Consider the following 19921-nt stretch of genomic DNA (forward strand, 5'->3'; position numbering starts at 1 on the left):
TCCGCAACCTCGAAAGCGACAAATATTTCGTTATCTGCTACGGTAGTCCGATTAAAATTATAATGATTGGAAATAATGATAATTATAAAAATTAGTGACATTATTCAACTTCTATTACGCGAAGACAGAATGTGTGCAAGATGAAAGTTGAAATTTAAATTAATTCCTTTTAACAAATTAGTTGCTTACTTGCAATAGGGTGATACTTAGTACTACTGTCACTAACAGTAATTCTATACCGAAATTTAAAGAAAAAGTATTCTCAAGATGTTCCGCGAATCTGTGGCAAAAAAGATATCGCAATGGCAATATTTTTAAACCGCATTAATGTTTACGTTATTAAAAAGCAAAGAAGTAAGAGTGAGCCAATCCGTAATTTTTACTTTGCACCATAATACGTTCGTTTAGTAATACGCACAATCAATAAACGTTCGTTCCATCGCTTTTGAGACACACCGTATAACGTTACATACTCACTCTAGAGCTGCCCGATGTGCGTCAACGCTGCACGCCATTTTTTTATTATACGTCTTATCCGTGTCATTATTAACAACTTTTACTGCATCGATATCCTCAGATACCAAATGCTCGAAACGAAATCTGCGAATTGTTATGTGACACTTAACGCCGGGAGGTCGAATCATCGCATTAAGTGACAAATGACATATATTCACTCTTACCCGGTCACGGCGAAAATGCCACAGACATGTTCCACGAAAGTAAAGAACATGATATCGTAGGCGATAAGACCTACTACAGTTATTTCCGCGGCTATGAGACCGTAACAGAAAATATAAATGAAATATTTTCTCTCATCGACGAAATAATACGCCTCAAAGGGCAACACTATGGGGCGGGATTCGTTGAGGGGTAACACGATGTCCAGTATGTGCGGTATGAGAGACACTAAGATAAATATGTGGAGACCTATCAGACAAACCGCTGCAACAAGCATTTGTTTTATTGCCGATTGTAAAAGAGTGATAGTACTAAAATTTATTCGTCCTTACCGGTATACATAAGGATGAGCCGTCTCGCACTCGTAACATACGTCTCCATGATTTCGTGTTCTTCCTGGTTCTGCAATCTCTTCCAATCGATTGAAACGCGATCCGTAAGAATTTTAATCTGGGTTTACCGTCGATGAATATTAAATTTTACTGAACTGCTTATCTCGATAGCTAGAAAATCTCAGAAAAACGCGAGAGACAATATCTCTCGATCGATGTGAATTTAGGCGTATCAACATACTTTGCTAGCCCTGAATTGGCTTATATACAGCTTCAATATAACCACAAGTACAAAAATATACGGCGGCAGAGTCCTAGTAATGCACTCCAAGTTTTTGTTGCACTGGACAAATTTGCACGTCTGGAAATAATGTTGTTAGCAGGCTGCTTAATAGATCGAATTATTACATCTTTATCTTGGTCAATTTATTTATCAAAAATAGGCTTATTAAAGTCAATAAATGAATATAGGTGCGCGATATATTTGTGAAGGTATACTATATATGAAACAAATTAATCATATCTTCACATGTGATAATCATGGTAAAATAATAAAGCGTTGCTAAAATTGATGCCCTCTGCGTACCGCATAAGTCACGTGATTCATTATCCACTGTCGAATGAGGAATGAGTGTAACAGGTGTAATCGTGAAATTTCACAGAGGCTCGAACCTGTGGAACGTTTATGACAAGTATGGCGGTCGTTATTATACTCAACCTGAGCATCCTCTCATTCTTATTCTGATAAGGCCACTGTCCGCTGAGCGATAAAAATCTCTTCGTGAAGCTATAATACCGATCCCAAATGAGCTCCATGCTTTTTCGAAGTAATACTTCGCCCTCGACTGCCCGTAACCGACTACATTTGCCTCCCTCGGTGAATAGGACGAATTAATAATTCATGTGAATGTCGGGGCGTAAACAGTCGAGTGTTTCTGACGTATCGATATTACATACTCGAATTCTATCGCGTAACAATTGCGTGTGTCGCGTTTCACAATGACACTACGCAATTTTGCAAAGTATCATTTGCATTGTGTTCTTATCTAAGCAATACAATTTGCATGCACTAGGCTTCCTTCCGCGCGAGAAATATCAATCGAAATGTCAGAAGAGAGAATATAAGTACTTCTGGTTCCGTGGGGTGCAAGTGGTGGAAGGTTCTCTTGTTCGAGGATGACGTATCGGAAACACGTGGGAAAAGATAATAAGAACTGCGACTCTAAGTCGGAAGAACAGAAGTCTTGTTTCTTGTTCGTTCCGAAATATTATCCATTTGATTTTAAACACGATGCGTTCATCTTTGGCGAGTACATCGGTAAGTCGGACTTATTAGTGGTTTTTAATTGTATCAATACGACTCCGTGTAAAATGATTAAAATGTATTGCAAAACATCCCGCTATCTATGTACGATATGCGATAATTACAATTACTTATTTCTATTGTACTATTGTGTTTGTAATTTTAACGATGTTACTATACTCTCGAATAATTAGGATGAATTTAGACCGATATCTTTTGTATACTTTGATAACTACTTAGGTTTAATCAGACATAATTTATAATAGGCTTGAGCGTGAAAGAAATTTGTGTTAAACCACGGATCATCAGAAACGAACAGATCATAAATATTGCGTGTAAGAAAAATATTAGGTGCTTGAAATAATTCTCGCTGTTTTTTGCTATAAAGATCTTGCTGGCGTTCGAGGCGCTATTAGTTTGTAACCTCTTTTTTAACTACCGAGTACTATCGGTTACTCAACTGATGAAAGCACTGTAAAATATGATATCGACGTTTGCAGTACCTTCAAAGTAAAATTATTAAAAGACTTAAGACACTGCGATATGCAATCTAATATCTGTTATAGATCTAACAAACAAAAAATGAATTTAATTTTTTAACAAATTATATAACGATGATTATTTATTTACCGCGGTGTATCCCTGCAGAGAGTAAATAAATATCCTGCCTGCGCTGAAGAATATGGGTCGCAAGGTCTTTCTTAGCACGTGTAGGATCAACTTTTGCGACTTGGCGGATATTTTATACCAGGTACTGCTGTACCTACAATGTTTGAACGTTAATAATATTGTCCGAGTTTCAGCTAACAAACGTTTCCTTGTTTAAATTTGTTCATCAACATTTACTTAAAATGACCGCGGTTTCCTTACACTTTGTAATGTATTTGTAGACTATGGTCCATTAGTCTTTGGCCTTCCCAACAAAAGACGAACAAATGTATCACTTGGCCCAACACATAATTGAAATGCCTCAATATTTCGACAATGTTGTGGGACGGCTTCGTAACCTCGAAAGCGACAAATATTTCATTTTCTGCTCTGGTAGTTCGATTAGAATTATAATAATTGGAAATAATGTTAATTATACTAATAAGAGCTGTTATTCAACTTCTTACGCGAAGATAGAATGTATGTGAGAGGAATGTCGAAATTTAAATTAATTCTTTTTAACAAATTAGATGCTTACTTGCAATAGATTGATACTCAGTATTACTGTCGCTAACAGTAATTCTATACCGAGATTTAAGGAAAAAGTATTTTCAAGATGTTCCGCGAATCTATGGCAGAAAAGATATTGCAATGGCAATATTTTTAAACAGCATTACTGTTTCCGTTGTTAAAAAGCAAAAAAGTAAGAGTGAGCCAATCCGTAATTTTTACTTCGCACCATAATACCTTCGTTCAAAAATACACAAGGTCAATACACGATTGTTCCGCAACTTTTGGGACATTCTCTATAACGTTACATACTCACTCTAGAGCTGCCCGATGCGTGTCAAGGCTGCACGATATTCTTTTATTATAAGTCTCATCCGTGTTATTATTAAAAATTTTTACTGCATTAATATCCCCAGATACTAAATGCTCGAAACGAAATCTGCGAATTGTTATGTGACACTTAACGTCGAGAGGTCGAATCATCGCACTAAGTGACAAATAACGCATATACACTCTTACCCAGTCACGGCGAAAATGCCACAGGCGTGTTCCACGAAAGTAAAGAACATGATATCGTAGGCGATAAAAGCAAACATACCTATGTCCGCTGATATGAGACCAGAACACAATATATAAAAAAAATATTTTCTCTCGTCGACGAAGTAATACGCCTCAAAAGGCAGCATTATGGGGCGGGACTCGTTGAGGGGTAACACGATGTCCAATATGTGCGGTATGAGAGACATTAAGATAAATACGTGGAGACCTATCAGACAAACCACTACAACAAAGATTCGTTTTTATTGCCGATTGTAAAAGTGCGGAAAAACAGAAATTGATTCGTCCTTACCGATATACATAAGGACAATCCATCTCGTACCCGTAACGTACGTCTCCATGATTTCGTGCTCTTCCAGGGTGTGCAATCTCTTCCAATCGATGGAAACGCGATCCGTAAGAATCTTAATCTGGATTTACCGTTGATGAATATTAAATTTTTCGGAACTGCTTATCTCGATAGCTGGGAAATCTCAGAAAAACGCGAAAGACAATATTTCTCGATCGATGTGAATTTAAGCGTATCAACATACTTCGCTAGCCCTGAATTGGGTTATATATAGCTTCAATATGGCCATAACAACAAGCATATATGGCGGCAGAGTCCTGGTAATGCACTCCCAGTTTTTGTCGCACTGAACAAATTTACATATCTGAAAATAACATTGTTAGCAGGATGCTTAATAGAACGAATTATCACATCTTTGTATTGTTAAATTCATTGAATAAAAAATAGGCTAGTTAAAGCCAATAATTGAAATAGGTACGCCACATATTTATGAAGATATACTATATATGAATCAAAATAAAAAGGAACTTCACGTGTTATAATCATGATATAATAATAAAACAAGCGTTGCAAAAATTGATGCTCTCTGTGTACCACATAGGACACGTGATTCATTGTCCACTGTCAAATGAGGAATGAGTGTAACAGGTGTAATCGTAAAATCACAAAGGCTCGAACCTGTGGAAGGTTTATGACAAGTATGGCGGTCGTTACTACACTCATCCTGAGCATCTTCTCATTTTTATTCTGATAAGGCCACTGTCCGCTGAGCGATAAAAATCTCTTCGTGATACCGTAATAACGATCCCAAATGACCTCCATGTTTTTTCGATATAATACTTCGCCCTCGGCTGCCCTTAGCCGACTAAATTTATCTCCCTCGGAGAATAAGGCAAATTAATAATTCACTTGATTTTCGGGGCGTAAACCGCGAACAATCGTGTGTTACAGACAAATCAATATTACACACTCTAATTCTATAGCGTAACAATCGCGTGTAATCGGCGCGTCTTACAGATGAATACAACTTGACAACGTGACATTTGTGCGCACTGTAGTTAATGAAACGGGAGAGTTTTACGCGTAATTTCCCCTCCGTGCGAAAAGTATCAATTGAAATGGGGGGGAAGTACCAATTGAATAGGGAGAGGAAACAAGTTCGTCCGACTGAGGAGCGAGGGTTGCAAAGTTCATTTGTCGGAGAAGCACATCGGAGTACAACAGAAACACCAGTAAAGAAAATAATGAAAATTGCGATTGTTAGTAAAGAGTGGAGGAATCTTCTTTCTTGTTCGCTAGCAATTCATTCTTCGTTCGAGTTTGAGAACGCATCCAGCATTGACAAATCTAATTTCGCGGATGTCATCGACAACGAGAAAGAAAGCAAACTTCAGCGAAGAATGTTTTCTTTTGCGATAACCATCAGGGCACTATTTGTACCACAGACTATATCGATGAGTAAAGTTTACTGGTTTTTAATTTCTAATTTGTTTCTCTACAATTACGTGTGCAAATGTTTAAAATATAATAGGCAGCGTCACGGATGATATGAATTACGAATATTGTATATACGAAATATAGTATTTTATTCTGCCCATTTTTGTAGGATTGAACATATTAGAATATATAGATCATCTCTTGCATACTGGCAAATTTTACGGAATAATTATAAATTCACAGGAACATTATTAAACTACCGAGTACTATCGGTTACTCAACTGACGAAAGCACAGTAAAATATGATATCGACGTTTGCAGTACCTTCAAAGGAAAGTTATTAAAAGACTTAAGACACTGCGATATGCAATGTAATATCTGTTATAGATCTAATAGGCATAGAATGAAGTTAATTTTTTAACAAATTATATAACGTTGATTATTTATTTACCGCAGTGAAACCCTGCAGAGAGTAAATAAATATCCTGCCAGCGCTAAAGGATGTGGGTCGCAAGCTCTTTCTTAACACGTGTAGAATTAGCCTTTGCGACTTGGCGGATATTTTGTACCAGGTGCTGCTGTACCTACAATGTTTGAACGTTAATAATATTGTCCGACATTCAGCTAGCAAACGTTTCCTTGTTTAAATTTGTCCATAAACATTTACTTTAAACGGCCGCCATTTCCTTACATCTTGTCATGTATTTGTAGACTATGGTCTATTAGTCTTTGGCCTTCCCAACAAAAGATGAACAAGTGTACCAGTTGGCCTAGCACATAATTGAAATGCCTCAATGCTTCCACAATGTTGTGGGACGGCTCCGTAACCTCGAAAGTGACAAATATTTCATTATCTGCTCCGGTAGTTCGATTAGAATTATAATAAATGGAAATAATTATAATTATACTTGTTATTGCCATTATTCAAATTCTATTCCGCGAAGACAGAATGTGTGCAAGATGAATGTCGAAATTTAAATTAATTCATTTTACAAATTAGATGCTTACTTGCAATAGGGTAATACTCAGTGCTACTGTCACTAACAGTAATTCTACACCGAAATTTAAGGAAAAAGTATTCTCAAGATGTTCCGCGAATCTGTGGCAGAAAAGATATTGCAATGGCAGTATTTTTAAACAGCATTATTGTTTCCGTTATTAAAAAGCAAAGAAGTAAAAGTGAGTCCAATCCGTAAGTCTTACTTCGCACCATATACCTCCGTTCAATAATACGCACGATTATTACACGATCGTTCCGCCACTTTTAGGACATTCTGTATAACGTTACATACTCACTCTAGAGCTGCCCGATGCGTGTCAAGGCTGCACGCTATTCTTTTATTATAAGTCTTATCCGTGTAATTATTAACAACTTTTACTGCATCAATATTTTCAGATACTAAATGCTCGAAACGAAATCTACGAATTGTTATGTGACACTTAACGCCGGGAGGTCGAATCATCGCATTAAATGACAAATAACGCGGATACGCTCTTACCCAGTCACGGCGAAAATGCCACAGACGTGTTCCACGAATGTAAAGAACATGATATCGTAGGCGATAAAGCATACCATAGCTATGTCTGCGGCTATGAGAGCGTAACAGAAAATATACGTGAAGTATTTTCTCTCATCGACGAAATAATACGCCTCAAAGGGCAGCATTATGGGGCGGGACTCGTTGAGGGGTAACACGATGTCCAGTATGTGCGGCATGAGAGACATTAAGATAAATACTTGGAGACCTATCAGACAAACTACTGCAACAAGCTTTCGTTTCTATTGCCGATTGTAAAAGAGCGAACAAACTAAAATTATTTCGTCCTTACCGGAATACACAAGGACAATCCATCTCGTACCCGTAACGTACGTCTCCATGATTTCGTGCTCTTCCAGGGTCTGCAATCTCTTCCAATCAATGGAAACGCAATCCGTGAGAATCCTAATCTGAATTTACCGTCTATGAATGTTAAATTTTGCTGAACTGCTTATCTGGATAGCTGGAATATCTCGGAAAAACGCGATAAACAATATTTCTCGATCGATGTGAATTATGCGTATCAACATACTTTGCTAGCCCTGAATTGAGTTATATATAGCTTCAGTATAGCAACAAGTACAATCATATATGTCGGTAGAGTTCTGATAATGCATTCCCTGTTTTTGTCGCACTGAACAAATTTGCAAATCTGGAAATAACATTGTCAACTGGATGCTTAAGAGGACGAATTATTACATATGTATCTTGTAAAGTTCATTTAATAAAAAAGGGGCTTCTTAAAGACAATAATTGAAATAGGTACGCAACATGTTTATGAATGTATACTATATAGAGATCAAAGTAAAAAAACCTTCACATGTGATAATCATGATACAATATTAAAACAAACTTTACTAAAATTCATGCTCCTTGCGTACCGCATAGGTCACGTGATTCACTATCTACTGTCGAATGAGGAATGAGTGTAACAGGTATAATCGTAAAATCACAGAGACTCGAACCTGTGGAACGTTTATGACAAGTATGGCGGTCGTTACTATACTCAACCTGAGCATCTTCTCATTCTTATTCTGATAAGGCCACTGTCCGCTGAGCGATAAAAATCTTTTCGTGATACCGTAATAACGATCCCAAATGATCTCCATGTTTTTTCGATAAAATACTTCGCCCTCGGCTGCCCTTAGCTGACTAAATTTATCTCCCTCGAAGAATAGGGCAAATTAATAATTCACGTGATCTTCGGGGTGTAAACCGCGAACAATCGTGTGTTACAGACAATCAATCAATATTACACACTCTAATTCTATAGCGTAACAATCGCGTGTATCGTGTTTCACAATAACACGTGAACGCAATTTCGCAAAGTAGCATTTGCATTCTGTCGTTAGTGAAACAACAGGTGTGTCCGAAAAGTATTAATCAATATGTCAGGAGGAGAAATATGTTTCTCTGGTAGTGTAAATGGAGAAAGTTCCCTTCTTTGAGGATCACATATACAGAAGCATGCGTCGGGAGATAATAAAAATACTATAGAATAAAATACATGAGAAATGTAAGAATAAGACACTAAAAATTACGATTCTAAGCCAGTGCCGAGTGCAGATATATCCTATTTTACATTTTTTTCATTTAGACAGCGATGTGTCGCCTTTGCTAAATTCATCGGTAAGTTGAATTTACTGATAGTTTTTAATTGTTCTATTACGACTGTGTGAAGGATCAAAATATAATACGTAACGTCACGAACAATATGAATTATGATTATTGTGTATACAAAAAATAGTATTTTATTCTGTTTCATAGCACTGGACACATTGGAATATGCATAGATATTAGAGAGATTATTTCTCGAATACTCGCGATTTTCATGATATAATTATAAATTCACAGAAACATTATTTGTTTACTGACCGTTGGTTAATCGACTGATGTAAGTACGGTGAAATATGACATCGATGTTTGCACTACCTTCAAAATAAGAGTATTAAGTTTCATAAATAAACTGAAAACAGCGCGAGGGAGATGCGGTATAACATATAAGACGTTCGAAATTTTCTGCCAGCATTCATGTGAAACTAAATCGGATTATACTGAGCCAAAAAGTCTTGCTATATTTAACGAGTAATTCATTAATCCATCTGAGTGAATACTCCGTTCAAATCTACCAGATTGTCCGAGACGGGATATCACTATCACATATCAGCAGCTGATATTTATCGTTTCTAGAAGATTATAAGAATTAATCCATTTTTTATATATTGTACGCCATCTGTTTTTATGCATATCTACAGAATTCGTCTCATTCTTTCCGGCACGCTCATTAACGTAGATTGATTAATTAATTACTTGTTAACTGTTGCATAATTTGCAAGGTGGTATATGACTTTTCTGTTCAGTTTAACAGTTGGCGGAAAAATATCAGACGCACTATATAATAGTGAATAAATGAGAGAATATGATTCTTTTACAAATTATATCACGTAATATGGTCGTTTCTTTACCGTAGTGAATCCCTGCAGAGAGAAAATAAACATTCTGCCAGCGCTCAAAGATTTAGGTTGCAGGCTCCTTTTCAGTACAGGCAGTATTAGCTTTTGCGACTTCGCGGGTATTTTGTACCATGTGCTACTGTATCTACAATGTTTCAACGTCACAAATATTGTCCAGGTTTTAACTAGCAAACGTTGCTTTGCTTAAATTTATTCATCGACAATCACTCTGAAGTGATCGTGGTTGCCTTACATTTTCTCATGCATTAGCAGACTGTGGTCTATTAGTTTTTGACCTTCCCAGCAAAAAACGAATAAATGTACCAGTAAAGCCATCACATAGTTAATGTGCCTCAAAGCTTCTACGAAGTTGTGGGACTGTTCCGTCACCTCAAAAACGACAAATTTAATATTTCGTTATCTACTTTGGTAGACCGATTATAATAACAGAAGATAATTATGATTATAGTAAATTCGGTGACATTATCCGATTTACATTATACGAAGATAGAATGTGTATAAGAGGAATATAAAAATTCTTTAACAAATCAGATACTTACTTGAAACAATGTAATACTCAGCACTATTGTCACTAACAGTAATTCTATACCGAAATTTAAGGAAAAAGTATTCTCAAGATGTTCCGCGAATCTATTGCAAAGAAGCATGACAAAGTAGTATTTTTAAAGAGTATGTCTCATTCTATTTGCTTCAATAAAAACCAATAGGACCAACAGGCCAATCTGCAGATTGCTGCCATGCACTATAATATGATACGTACATAACAATGTTACATACTCACTCTAAAGCTGCCCAATGTGCGTCCATGCTGCACGCCATTCTTTTATTATACGTATGATTCATATCGTTATTAACGATTTCTAATGCGTTGACTTCCTCGCGTACCAAACGTTCGAAACGGAATCTATAAATTATTAAGTGGCACTTGACGTCGAAGAAGTGATCAAAATATCAAGTGATAATTGACGCATATAAATTGTTCTTACCCAGCCACTGCGAAAATACCACAGACGTGTTCGACGAAAGTCATGAACATTGTATCGAAAGCGATAAGACCCATTATAGCTATTTCGGCGACTATGAGACCATGAAGAAAAATGTAAAAAAAGTATTCCTTCTCATCGACGAAAAAATACGCCTCGAAAGGCAGCACTACAGGGCGAGATTCGTTGAGGGGTAACACAATGTCTAGTATTTGCGGTACGAGGGATGACAACACGAATGTGTTGAGAACAGTCAGGCAAACTGCTGCAATAAACGTTATCGTTTCAATTGCTGATTGTAGGTGTGACATAAAACAAAAAATTGTTTCGTTCGACTTCTTACTACAATGCATAAGGGCCATCCATCTCGCACTCCCGACGTACATCTTCATGATTTCGTGCTCTTCTGGGTTCTGCAATCTCTTCCAATCGATGAAGACACGATCAGCGAGATATTTAATCTGGATTTTACCATCGATGAACATTAAATTTCACTGGACGGCCTATTGCCGTAGCTCGAAAATCTTATGGAACCGCGAGAGACAATGTCTCGATAGATGTGAATTTGAAAACAACATACTTTGTTATCAACATACTTTGCTAGCTCCGAATTGGCTCGTATACAACTTTATTATAACTAGAAGTACGAACATGTACGGCGGTAGCGTCTTGAAAATGCACTCCAAATCTTTGTCGCAATGAACAAACTGGCATACCTGGAAACAATATTGCCAGCAGGTTGCTTAACCCTCCGTATGATTCGCTGTTTTGCATTAACGCTACATGATTCGTGGGTCATTTTTCAGGGACAGAATCGCTTCTCTCGCTACGTATAAGTAAAAAAATCGAAAAAAATGTTTCGACATTATTTCAGGTCTCTAATTTTTATTATAAACATTGCTTAAACTTTCAATTTTTATGACTATTTTTTTTTAAGAAAACACAGAGGAAAACAAACATTTTTGCTACTTGAAGGAAAAAATTCATAATGTTTAAACGCGTTGAACGGAAACAAATTTCCGTACATTCACATTTCTGAAAGATGCTATTTCATGAATAAAAAAGGCTTAGCGATGTCTGCATACCACATAGGTCATGTAATTCATTATCCACTGTCGAATGTAGAAACGAGAATAACAGGTGTAAGAATAAATGTGACAAAGGTTCTAACCTGTGGAATGCTCATACCAATCACTGCCACCGCCACTACACTCATTCTGAACACCTTTTCTCTCTTATTCTGATAAGGCCACTGGCCGACCAATGATGAAAATTTCTTCGTGATGCCATGATAACGTTCCCAAGAGAACTCCATACCTTTCGAATGAGCACTTCGCCTTCGGCTGCCCGCGGCCGACTAAATTTCGAATATTCTCTTCGGGCGAGTGGAACGAATTAATAATTCACGTGAACGTCGGAGCGTAGAACGTGGGCGGTAAAGTGTTGCATGCGTATCAATATTACACGTTAAAATTCGAACTCGTAACAATCGCGTGTCTTGCAGCGACAGGAGGGCGCATTTTCACAGAGTGGCATTCTATCATTAGTAAAGCAACAGCACTGCACGCACTACGTTTCACTCCGCGCGAAAAGTATGAATCCAAATGTCGGGAGAGAAAATAAGTTCTTCTCGTTATGGGGTAAAGGATGGAAAGCTTCTTTGTTCGAAGATCATACATCAGAAATACTCGGAAAGAAAAAAATAAGAATTCTATAGAATAAAAAACATGAGGAGATATAAGAATAAGAAGTGAAAATTACGATTCTATACTACGAATGCACAGATCTTCTGTTTTGCATTTTCCATTCAATTTTGACAACGACGAGTCCACCCTTGGCAAATGCATCGGTAAGTCGGGTTTACTGGTAGTTTTTAATAGTTTTATTACGATTGTAAAGGGTTAAAATACAATACATAACGTCACGAATAATACGAATTATGAGTATTATGTGTACAAAAAATAGTATTTTATTCTGTTTTATAGCGCTAGACATATCGGAGCATGTATAGATACTAGAGAGATTACTTCTCGAATATTGGCGATTTTAATGACACGATTAAAATTCATAGAAACGTTATTTCGCTACTGGTCGTCGGTTAGTTGACGGACGAAAGCACGGTAAAATATGACATCGACGTTTGCACCACCTTCAAAGTAAGGATATTAAAATTACTAAAGCAACTTTTAACACCGTACGAATAACGTTACAATATGTAATACAGAATTAATTGGAGAATACGATTTTATTTTGTAAATTACGTCGCGCGTGATCATTTCTTTACCGTGGTGAATCCCTGCAAAGAGAAAATAAACATTCCGCCGGCGCTCAAGGATTTCGGTCGCAGGCTTCTTTTCAATACAGGTAGTAACAGCTTTTGCGACTTGATAGGTATCTTGTACCAAGTGCTACTGTATCTACAATATTTCGACGTTATGATTATTGTCCAGGTTTCAGCGAGCAAACCTTACTCTGTTTAAATTTGTTCGTCGACATTTACTTTGAAATGACCGCGGTTGCCTTACATCTTGTCATGCATTAGCAGGCTGTGGTCTATCAGTCTTTGGCCTTCCCAACAAAAGACGAATAAATGTACCAGTTGAGCCATCACATAGTTAACGTGCCTCAATGCTTCCACAATGTTGTGGGATTGTTCGGTGACCTCGAAAACGAGACATTTAATATTTCGTTATCTACTACGGCAGACCGATTATAATAATTGGAAATAATTGTAATTATAGTAAAATCGACTTCCATTGCGAGTATAGAATGTGTATATACAAAAGAAATGTAAAAATTTCCTAACAAATTAGATACTTACTTGAAATAAGGTAATACTTAGTACTACTGTCACTAATAGTAATTCTATACCAAAATTTAAGGAAAAAGTGTTCTCAAGATGTTCCACGAATCTGTGGCAATAAAGACATTACAATGACAGTAATTTTCAACAGCGTATCTTATTGCTCCTGTTATTAAAAACCAATAAGACTAAGTCAGTCCGCGGATTTTTGTCTTGTTATACGATATACAATGTTACATACTTACTCGAGAGCCGCCCAATGTACGTTCATGCTGCACGCCATTCTCTTATTATACGTATAATCCATATTGTTATTAACAATTTCTAATGCGTCGACATCCTCGCGTACCAAATTCATGAGGCGAAATCTGCAGATTGTTAAGTAGCACAACATCGAGAGGCTGAATCTTCACGTAAAGTGATATATAACATATACAGGGAGTCTATCGCTAAATGGGGCATCCATCATATATTTGTAATTTAGGCTAATGCGAACAAAAAAAATCCTTTCCTTAATTAATTGTTCATAAATTGGCGTGGTTATTTGCCAAACGGTAAAAAACTTTTTTGTCCACATTGGCTTAAATTACAAGTACACGACGTGTTTCACTAAGCATAGGCAGACATTCAGTATATGTTCTTCTCACCCGGTCACGGCGAAGATGCCACAGACGTGTTCGACGAAAGTAAAGAACATGGAATCGAAAGCGATAAGAGCGATTATAACTATTTCCGCGACCGTGAGGCCATGGAGGAACAGGTAAAAGAAATATTCCCTCTCATCGACGAAGAAATACGCCTCGAAAGGCAGCACTATAGGGCGAGATTCGTTGAGGGGTAACACAATGTCCAGTATTTGCGGTACGAGGGACACTAAAATGAATACCTGGAGAGCCGTCAGACAAACCGCTGCAACAAACGTTCTTTTTTACCGCCGGTTGTAAAAGTGCGGTGAAACTAAGAATTAATTCGGCCGCGTCCTCACCGGAATACATAAGGACGATCCATCTCGCACTCGCGACGTACGTCTTCATGATTTCCCGCTCTTCTGGGTTCTGCAATCTCTTCCAATCGATGAAAACGCGATCCGCGAGAATCTTAATCTGCATTCACCGTCGATGAACATGAAATTTTACTGCTTATCGCGATAACTCGAAAATCTTAAGAAACCGCAGGAGACAACGTCTCGGTCGTGAATTTAAGCGTATCAACGTACTTTGTTTGCCCTGAACTGGCTTATATACAGCTTCATCATGACCACAAGTACAAGTATATACGGCGGCAGAGTCCTAAAAATGCACTCCAAGTCTTTGTCGCATTGAACAAACTTACATATCTGGAAACAACATTATTTCTAGCAGGTTGCTTCACGCGACTAATAATTAAACCTCCTCTATTTCGTACAATTCCATTAACTAAAGGAGGAGGAGCTGATTAAAGCTGACAGTTGAAATAGGTGGGCAATGTATCTATGAAGGTGTGGATGAAACTATGAATCGAAATCGAAGATACTTCGTGATAATAATGATAAAACAAGCGTTACTTAAATGGCTCTTATCGCTTTCGATTCCATGTTCTTGTCTGCGTACCGCATAGGTCACGTGATTCATTGTCCAACTGTTGAATGTAGAAACTAGAGTGACTGGTATGGGGCGTATATGTTTGTTAGAGGCTCTAACCTGTGGTACGATCATGGCAATCGCAGCTCCTGCCACTATACTCATCCTGAACATTTTTTCTCTCTTACTCTGATAAGGCCACTGACCGACCATTGTCGAAAGTCTCTTCGTGACGCCGTGATAACGATCCCAAGAGAACGCCTCCATGCCTAGCAAACAAGCGCTTCGTCGGCTGCCCACGGCCGACTGAATTTCGAATATTCTCCTCCGGCGCGAATGGAATTAATAATTCACGGGAACGTCAGGGCGTAAACCGCGAACAGTCGAGTGTTACAGACGTATCGATATTACATTCTCGAAATCTATCGTAACAATCGCGTGTGTCGCGTCTCACAATGACACGTGGACGCAATTTCGCAAAGTATCATTTGCATTGTGTCGTTAGCTAAGCAATACAATTTGCGTGCACTAGGCTTCTTTCCGCGCAAGAAATATCAATCGAAATGTCAGAAGGGAGAATATAAGTTCTTCTGGTTCCGTGGGGTGCAAGTGGTGGGAGGTCCTCTTGTTCGAGGATGACGTACCGGAAACATAAAGGGAAAAGATAATAAGAACTGCGACTCTAAATCGGGAGAACAGAACTTTTGTTTCTTATTCGTCGCGAAGTATTTTCCATTCGATTTTAAACACGACGCGTTCATCTTTGGCGAGTGCATCGGTAAGTCGAACTTATTACTGGTTCTTAATTGTATCAATACGATTCCGTGTAAAGTGATTAAAATGCAATGCAAAGCATCACGCCGGCTATGTATAATATGCGATAATTACAATTACTTATTTCTATTGAATTATTGTGTATACACGTAATAGTATTTTATTCTGTTTTAAAGAACTCTGAACATATATTGGAGAACATGTACGTATTACTTCTTGAATACTGAGACTATTTTCATACTGCATATTTTAATTCTTTACAAAAACAATTCTTTAGAAACATTATTTAAATATTAACTATTGGTTATTGGACGGACGTGAGTACAGTAAAGTATGACATCGACGTTTGTATTACCTTTAAAGGAAGAGCATTCTTCAAAATTCTTAAAGAGACTCGAGATTACGCGAAATATTCCTTAATATGTAGTACAGAATAATTAAATTTAATTTCAAAACCAATTTGATCGCGATATTAGTTCTTTTACCGCGGTAAATCCCTGCAGAGAATAAATAAATATCCTGCCAGCGCTAATAGATTTGGGTCGCAGACTCCTATTCAGCACGTGCAGAATCAATCTTTGCGACTTCAGAGGAATTTTGTACCAAGTGCTGTTATATCTGCAATGTCCACCCGTTACAAATATTGTCCAAGTTTCTACTAATAAACGTTTCAATGTTTGAACTTATTAACCGAGAATTTATTTCAAGATTATTACGATTGTCTTACATCTTGTCACATATTAGCAGACTGTGGTCTATCAGTTTTTGGCCTTCCCAACAAAAGATGAATAAGTGGACCAGTTGTGCGACTGCGTAGATCGCGTACCTCATTGCTTCTAAGAAGTCGTCCGACTGTAGGGTAATCTCGAAAATGACAAAACGATAAAAGATAATATTTCCATTATTCAATTTTGTAATCCGATTGTAATTATTAACGCATTCGGCTGCATTTTTCTTAGATTTATTACATGAAGATCGAACGACTGTCAGAGGAGCGTGAAAATTTCTTACACGTAAATACTCACTTGAAATAAGGTGATACTCATTACTATTGTCACTAACAGTAGTTCTATACCGAAATTTAGGGAAAAAATGTTCTCAAGATATTCCGCGAATCTGTAGAAAATTAACGTTATAATAACAACGTTTTTACAATAGCAATTTCTTTTTAAACAAGATATCTGATTGTTGTGTCAGGTTACTTAGTGATATCAATTCGAAAAAGTTCAATGCGATTATGCCCAATAATTCCTATTATTATTCATCATGTTTATCGCGATTGCCAATAAACTACGAAAATTTATATATTTCTAGGATTAAACTTCTCATTCCGTTAAAACAAATTCTACTTGAACCGATATGAAAAACAGTATGTAGATTCTCTTTTAATCTTTCATTAGTTAAAAATTGTTTAAATACCGGCACTTTAATGAAAAAAAAATAAATCGTGAAATAATCAACCTTTTATTAAAATATAATAAAGCAAGATCGGGTAATTCTATATAATTTTATCTTGTAGTAAAAAATTCTCTCTCATACATACTCTAGAGCCGCCCAATGCGCGTCTACGCTACACGCCATTCTTTTATTATACGTACGGTACATATCGTTATTAAACATTTCTAATGTGTCGATATTCTCGCGTACTAAACACTCGAAACGGAATCTGTAAATAGTCATGCGACACGTAAAATCGAGAAAGCATTATGTGATATATATATATATATATATATATATATATTACTGAGAAAAAAATTTATTTGTAACTTTAATCGTATAAATGAAATTACAGCCAGGAGAACCATTTTCCCAATAAGTATTATTATAATGACAATAATTCTGCATGCATATTACTACTATTATTCTTTGAGTTAAATTAAAAAAAAGAGAGTTAAAGCAAAAAATTATTATTATTTGATGGGGATTTCTTTCAATACATATGTCCTAGTTACCCGGCCACGGCGAAGACGCCGCACACATGTTCGGCAAAGGTCATGAACATGGTGTCGTGAACAATAAGACCCATTATAGCTATATCCGCAATTATGGCTCCTTGGAAGAAAATGTAGAAGAAATATTCTCTCTCATCGACGAAATAATACGCTTCGAAGGGCAGCACTATGGGACGCGATTCGTTGAGAGGTAACACGATGTCCAGTATGCGCGGTATGAGTGACACTAACACAAATATGGTCATACTTGGCAGACAAAGCCCTGTAACAAACGCAGATTTTATTGCCGCTTGTAAAAACAAAGAGAAACGAAAGTTAATCTTCCTTCTCTCTCATTCTCTCTATGTTCTCTTTAGCGTTCTTACAAATATATATAACGATGATCCGTCTTGCGCTCGCNTTTCGTATTCTTCCGGGACCTGCAGTCTTCCCCAATCGCTGAACATGTGATCGGTGAGAGTCTTAATCTAGATATACAATATTGTCAGCAAACATTAAATTCTGTCGGTCTATCTGACGTGAAGCTCAAGAATTGTGAGAATTCGTTTCGGTCGATGCGAATCTATACGTATTAATGTACCTTACTAGCCTTCCAGCTGCATGTGTATAGTTTCAACATAATCAAAAGTACTAATATATACGACGGTATAGTCCCGAAAATACATTCTAAGTCTTTGTCGCAATGAAAAAACTTGCACGTCTGGAAACATCGTCGCTCTTTCTAGTATTACAGCTTCTTGTTAGAACTAATTGTCAAATCTCTCCCGTGTTCAATGCAATTAATTAAATGAGGTCTAACCAAACCAAGCGACGAACTTGGAGGGCAATATATTTATGACAAGTAGACTGCAAATTTACCGAAATCAAAACAAGTTAAGTATAACATTGATAACTATAATAACAATACAACTTCTTTCAATCGTTGCTCTGCGCATCTATGATCACGTGAATCATCAGAGAACTTTAAGACGTCCTAAGAGAACATTCAGCGTCATAAAGATGTCTTTAAGACAATAAGATGTCTAAACGACGTTTCTCATACGTCTTATAGACACTCATGTTTCATTGGTATACACTGAATCGAAAGTAAAAAAACGAATGTAATAGATATGTAAATTTGACAGAGGATCTAACCTGTGGAATGATCACAGCAATCGCTGCTAATATCGTTACGCTCAACCTGAACACCTTTTCTTTTTTATTCTGATAAGGCCACACACCGATCAATGATGAAAGTCTCTTTGTGACGTTGTGATAACGGTCCCAATAGAACTCCATGCCTTTCGAATAAGCGCTCCGCCTTCAACTGCTCGCGGCTAACTAAATCTCGTGTATTCCTCGCTGGCAAACAGATCGAGTTAATTATTCACATGGACGACAAAGCGTACGTGTATGCCGAGTGTGATTACTCATGTCGATATTATTCTACTCGAATTCCGTATTGTAGTAATCGCGCGTGTCACGTCGCGCCATGACGGAGGGATATATTTTGACAGCGTAGCATTTGCATTCAGTCGTAGAGAAGTGACAGTGTTACGCGCGCTGCGCTTCCCTCCGCACGGAAGATGCGGTCAATCATAATACTTCGGAGGAGGGAATAAATTCTTCTTATTGTGTTATGGGAAGAATGAAAGGTTCTCTTCTCCTTTTTCCAGGATCAAATATTGGAAATACTCGCGTAACGGGATAATAAGAGATGCAATTCTGAGTCACAACTAACAGAGATCTTTCCTCTTGACGCGACGAGTCTGTCGGCGACAAACGAACTTCGCTTCGCGCATATTATTGATGACGAGGGAAAAGATGAGCTTTCCTGAGGAATACTTTTCAATAATTAATTCAATCTGTTTGCTAGCGAAGAATATTCGATATTTAGTCTCCTTGAGCAGCCGAAGGCGAAGCGCTTATTTGAAAGGCATGGAGTGCTATCAAGCAAGCGTAATCTGTATCTAACATTTTTTCGGTAAATTCAGCTTATTACATCATGACAGAATATTGCACTACATTCATATTGAGACTACATTCATACTACATAATTTAATACTTTACAAACAATTTTTTAGAAACATTATTTAAATATTAA

At 37.2% G+C, this 19921-nt stretch overlaps 4 protein-coding genes across 5 annotated transcripts; all 4 read right to left on the reverse strand.

Moving 5' to 3' along the window:
• Positions 1 to 473: 473 nt before the first annotated feature.
• On the reverse strand, positions 474 to 5140 carry LOC106749534. Its single transcript, XM_014629085.1, has 10 exons — positions 4997 to 5140; positions 4322 to 4439; positions 3991 to 4252; positions 3788 to 3910; positions 3500 to 3590; positions 3184 to 3320; positions 1683 to 1827; positions 1011 to 1128; positions 681 to 942; positions 474 to 600 (listed from the first exon to the last, which is right to left on the reverse strand). Exons 1-10 carry the CDS (start codon positions 5138 to 5140, stop codon positions 474 to 476), a joined length of 1527 nt encoding a protein of 508 aa, XP_014484571.1.
• A 1907-nt stretch (positions 5141 to 7047) lies between these two features.
• Positions 7048 to 12097, reverse strand: LOC106749535. Its single transcript, XM_014629086.1, has 10 exons — positions 11922 to 12097; positions 11094 to 11211; positions 10754 to 11015; positions 10549 to 10671; positions 10307 to 10397; positions 10000 to 10136; positions 8259 to 8403; positions 7586 to 7703; positions 7255 to 7516; positions 7048 to 7174 (listed from the first exon to the last, which is right to left on the reverse strand). The coding sequence occupies exons 1-10, from the start codon at positions 12063 to 12065 to the stop codon at positions 7048 to 7050; spliced, it is 1527 nt and encodes a 508-aa protein (XP_014484572.1). The 5' UTR covers positions 12066 to 12097.
• A 659-nt stretch (positions 12098 to 12756) lies between these two features.
• On the reverse strand, positions 12757 to 13579 carry LOC106749533 (odorant receptor 22c-like). Of its 2 annotated transcripts, none has more exons than XM_014629083.1 (3): positions 13251 to 13364; positions 13035 to 13167; positions 12757 to 12899 (listed from the first exon to the last, which is right to left on the reverse strand). In XM_014629083.1, the coding sequence occupies exons 1-3, from the start codon at positions 13283 to 13285 to the stop codon at positions 12849 to 12851; spliced, it is 219 nt and encodes a 72-aa protein (XP_014484569.1). In that variant the 5' UTR covers positions 13286 to 13364; the 3' UTR covers positions 12757 to 12848. The 2 variants fall into 2 exon arrangements, with proteins under 2 accessions (XP_014484569.1, XP_014484570.1); XM_014629084.1 differs by lacking the exon at positions 12757 to 12899 and adding an exon at positions 13572 to 13579 and having other exon boundaries at positions 12990 to 13167; positions 13276 to 13412.
• A 70-nt stretch (positions 13580 to 13649) lies between these two features.
• LOC106749519 lies at positions 13650 to 19116 on the reverse strand. The gene is made up of 12 exons (XM_014629047.1): positions 18973 to 19116; positions 18238 to 18305; positions 17839 to 18084; positions 17430 to 17552; positions 16912 to 17002; positions 16614 to 16750; positions 16372 to 16504; positions 16200 to 16241; positions 15233 to 15418; positions 14539 to 14656; positions 14201 to 14462; positions 13650 to 13921 (listed from the first exon to the last, which is right to left on the reverse strand). The coding sequence occupies exons 1-12, from the start codon at positions 19114 to 19116 to the stop codon at positions 13795 to 13797; spliced, it is 1677 nt and encodes a 558-aa protein (XP_014484533.1). The 3' UTR covers positions 13650 to 13794.
• Between the last annotated feature and the right edge of the window lie 805 nt (positions 19117 to 19921).

This window comes from Dinoponera quadriceps, unplaced genomic scaffold, assembly GCF_001313825.1.
Source record: "Dinoponera quadriceps isolate SergipeBrazil2010 unplaced genomic scaffold, ASM131382v1 scaffold3324, whole genome shotgun sequence".
NCBI classification, from domain to species: domain Eukaryota; kingdom Metazoa; phylum Arthropoda; class Insecta; order Hymenoptera; family Formicidae; genus Dinoponera; species Dinoponera quadriceps.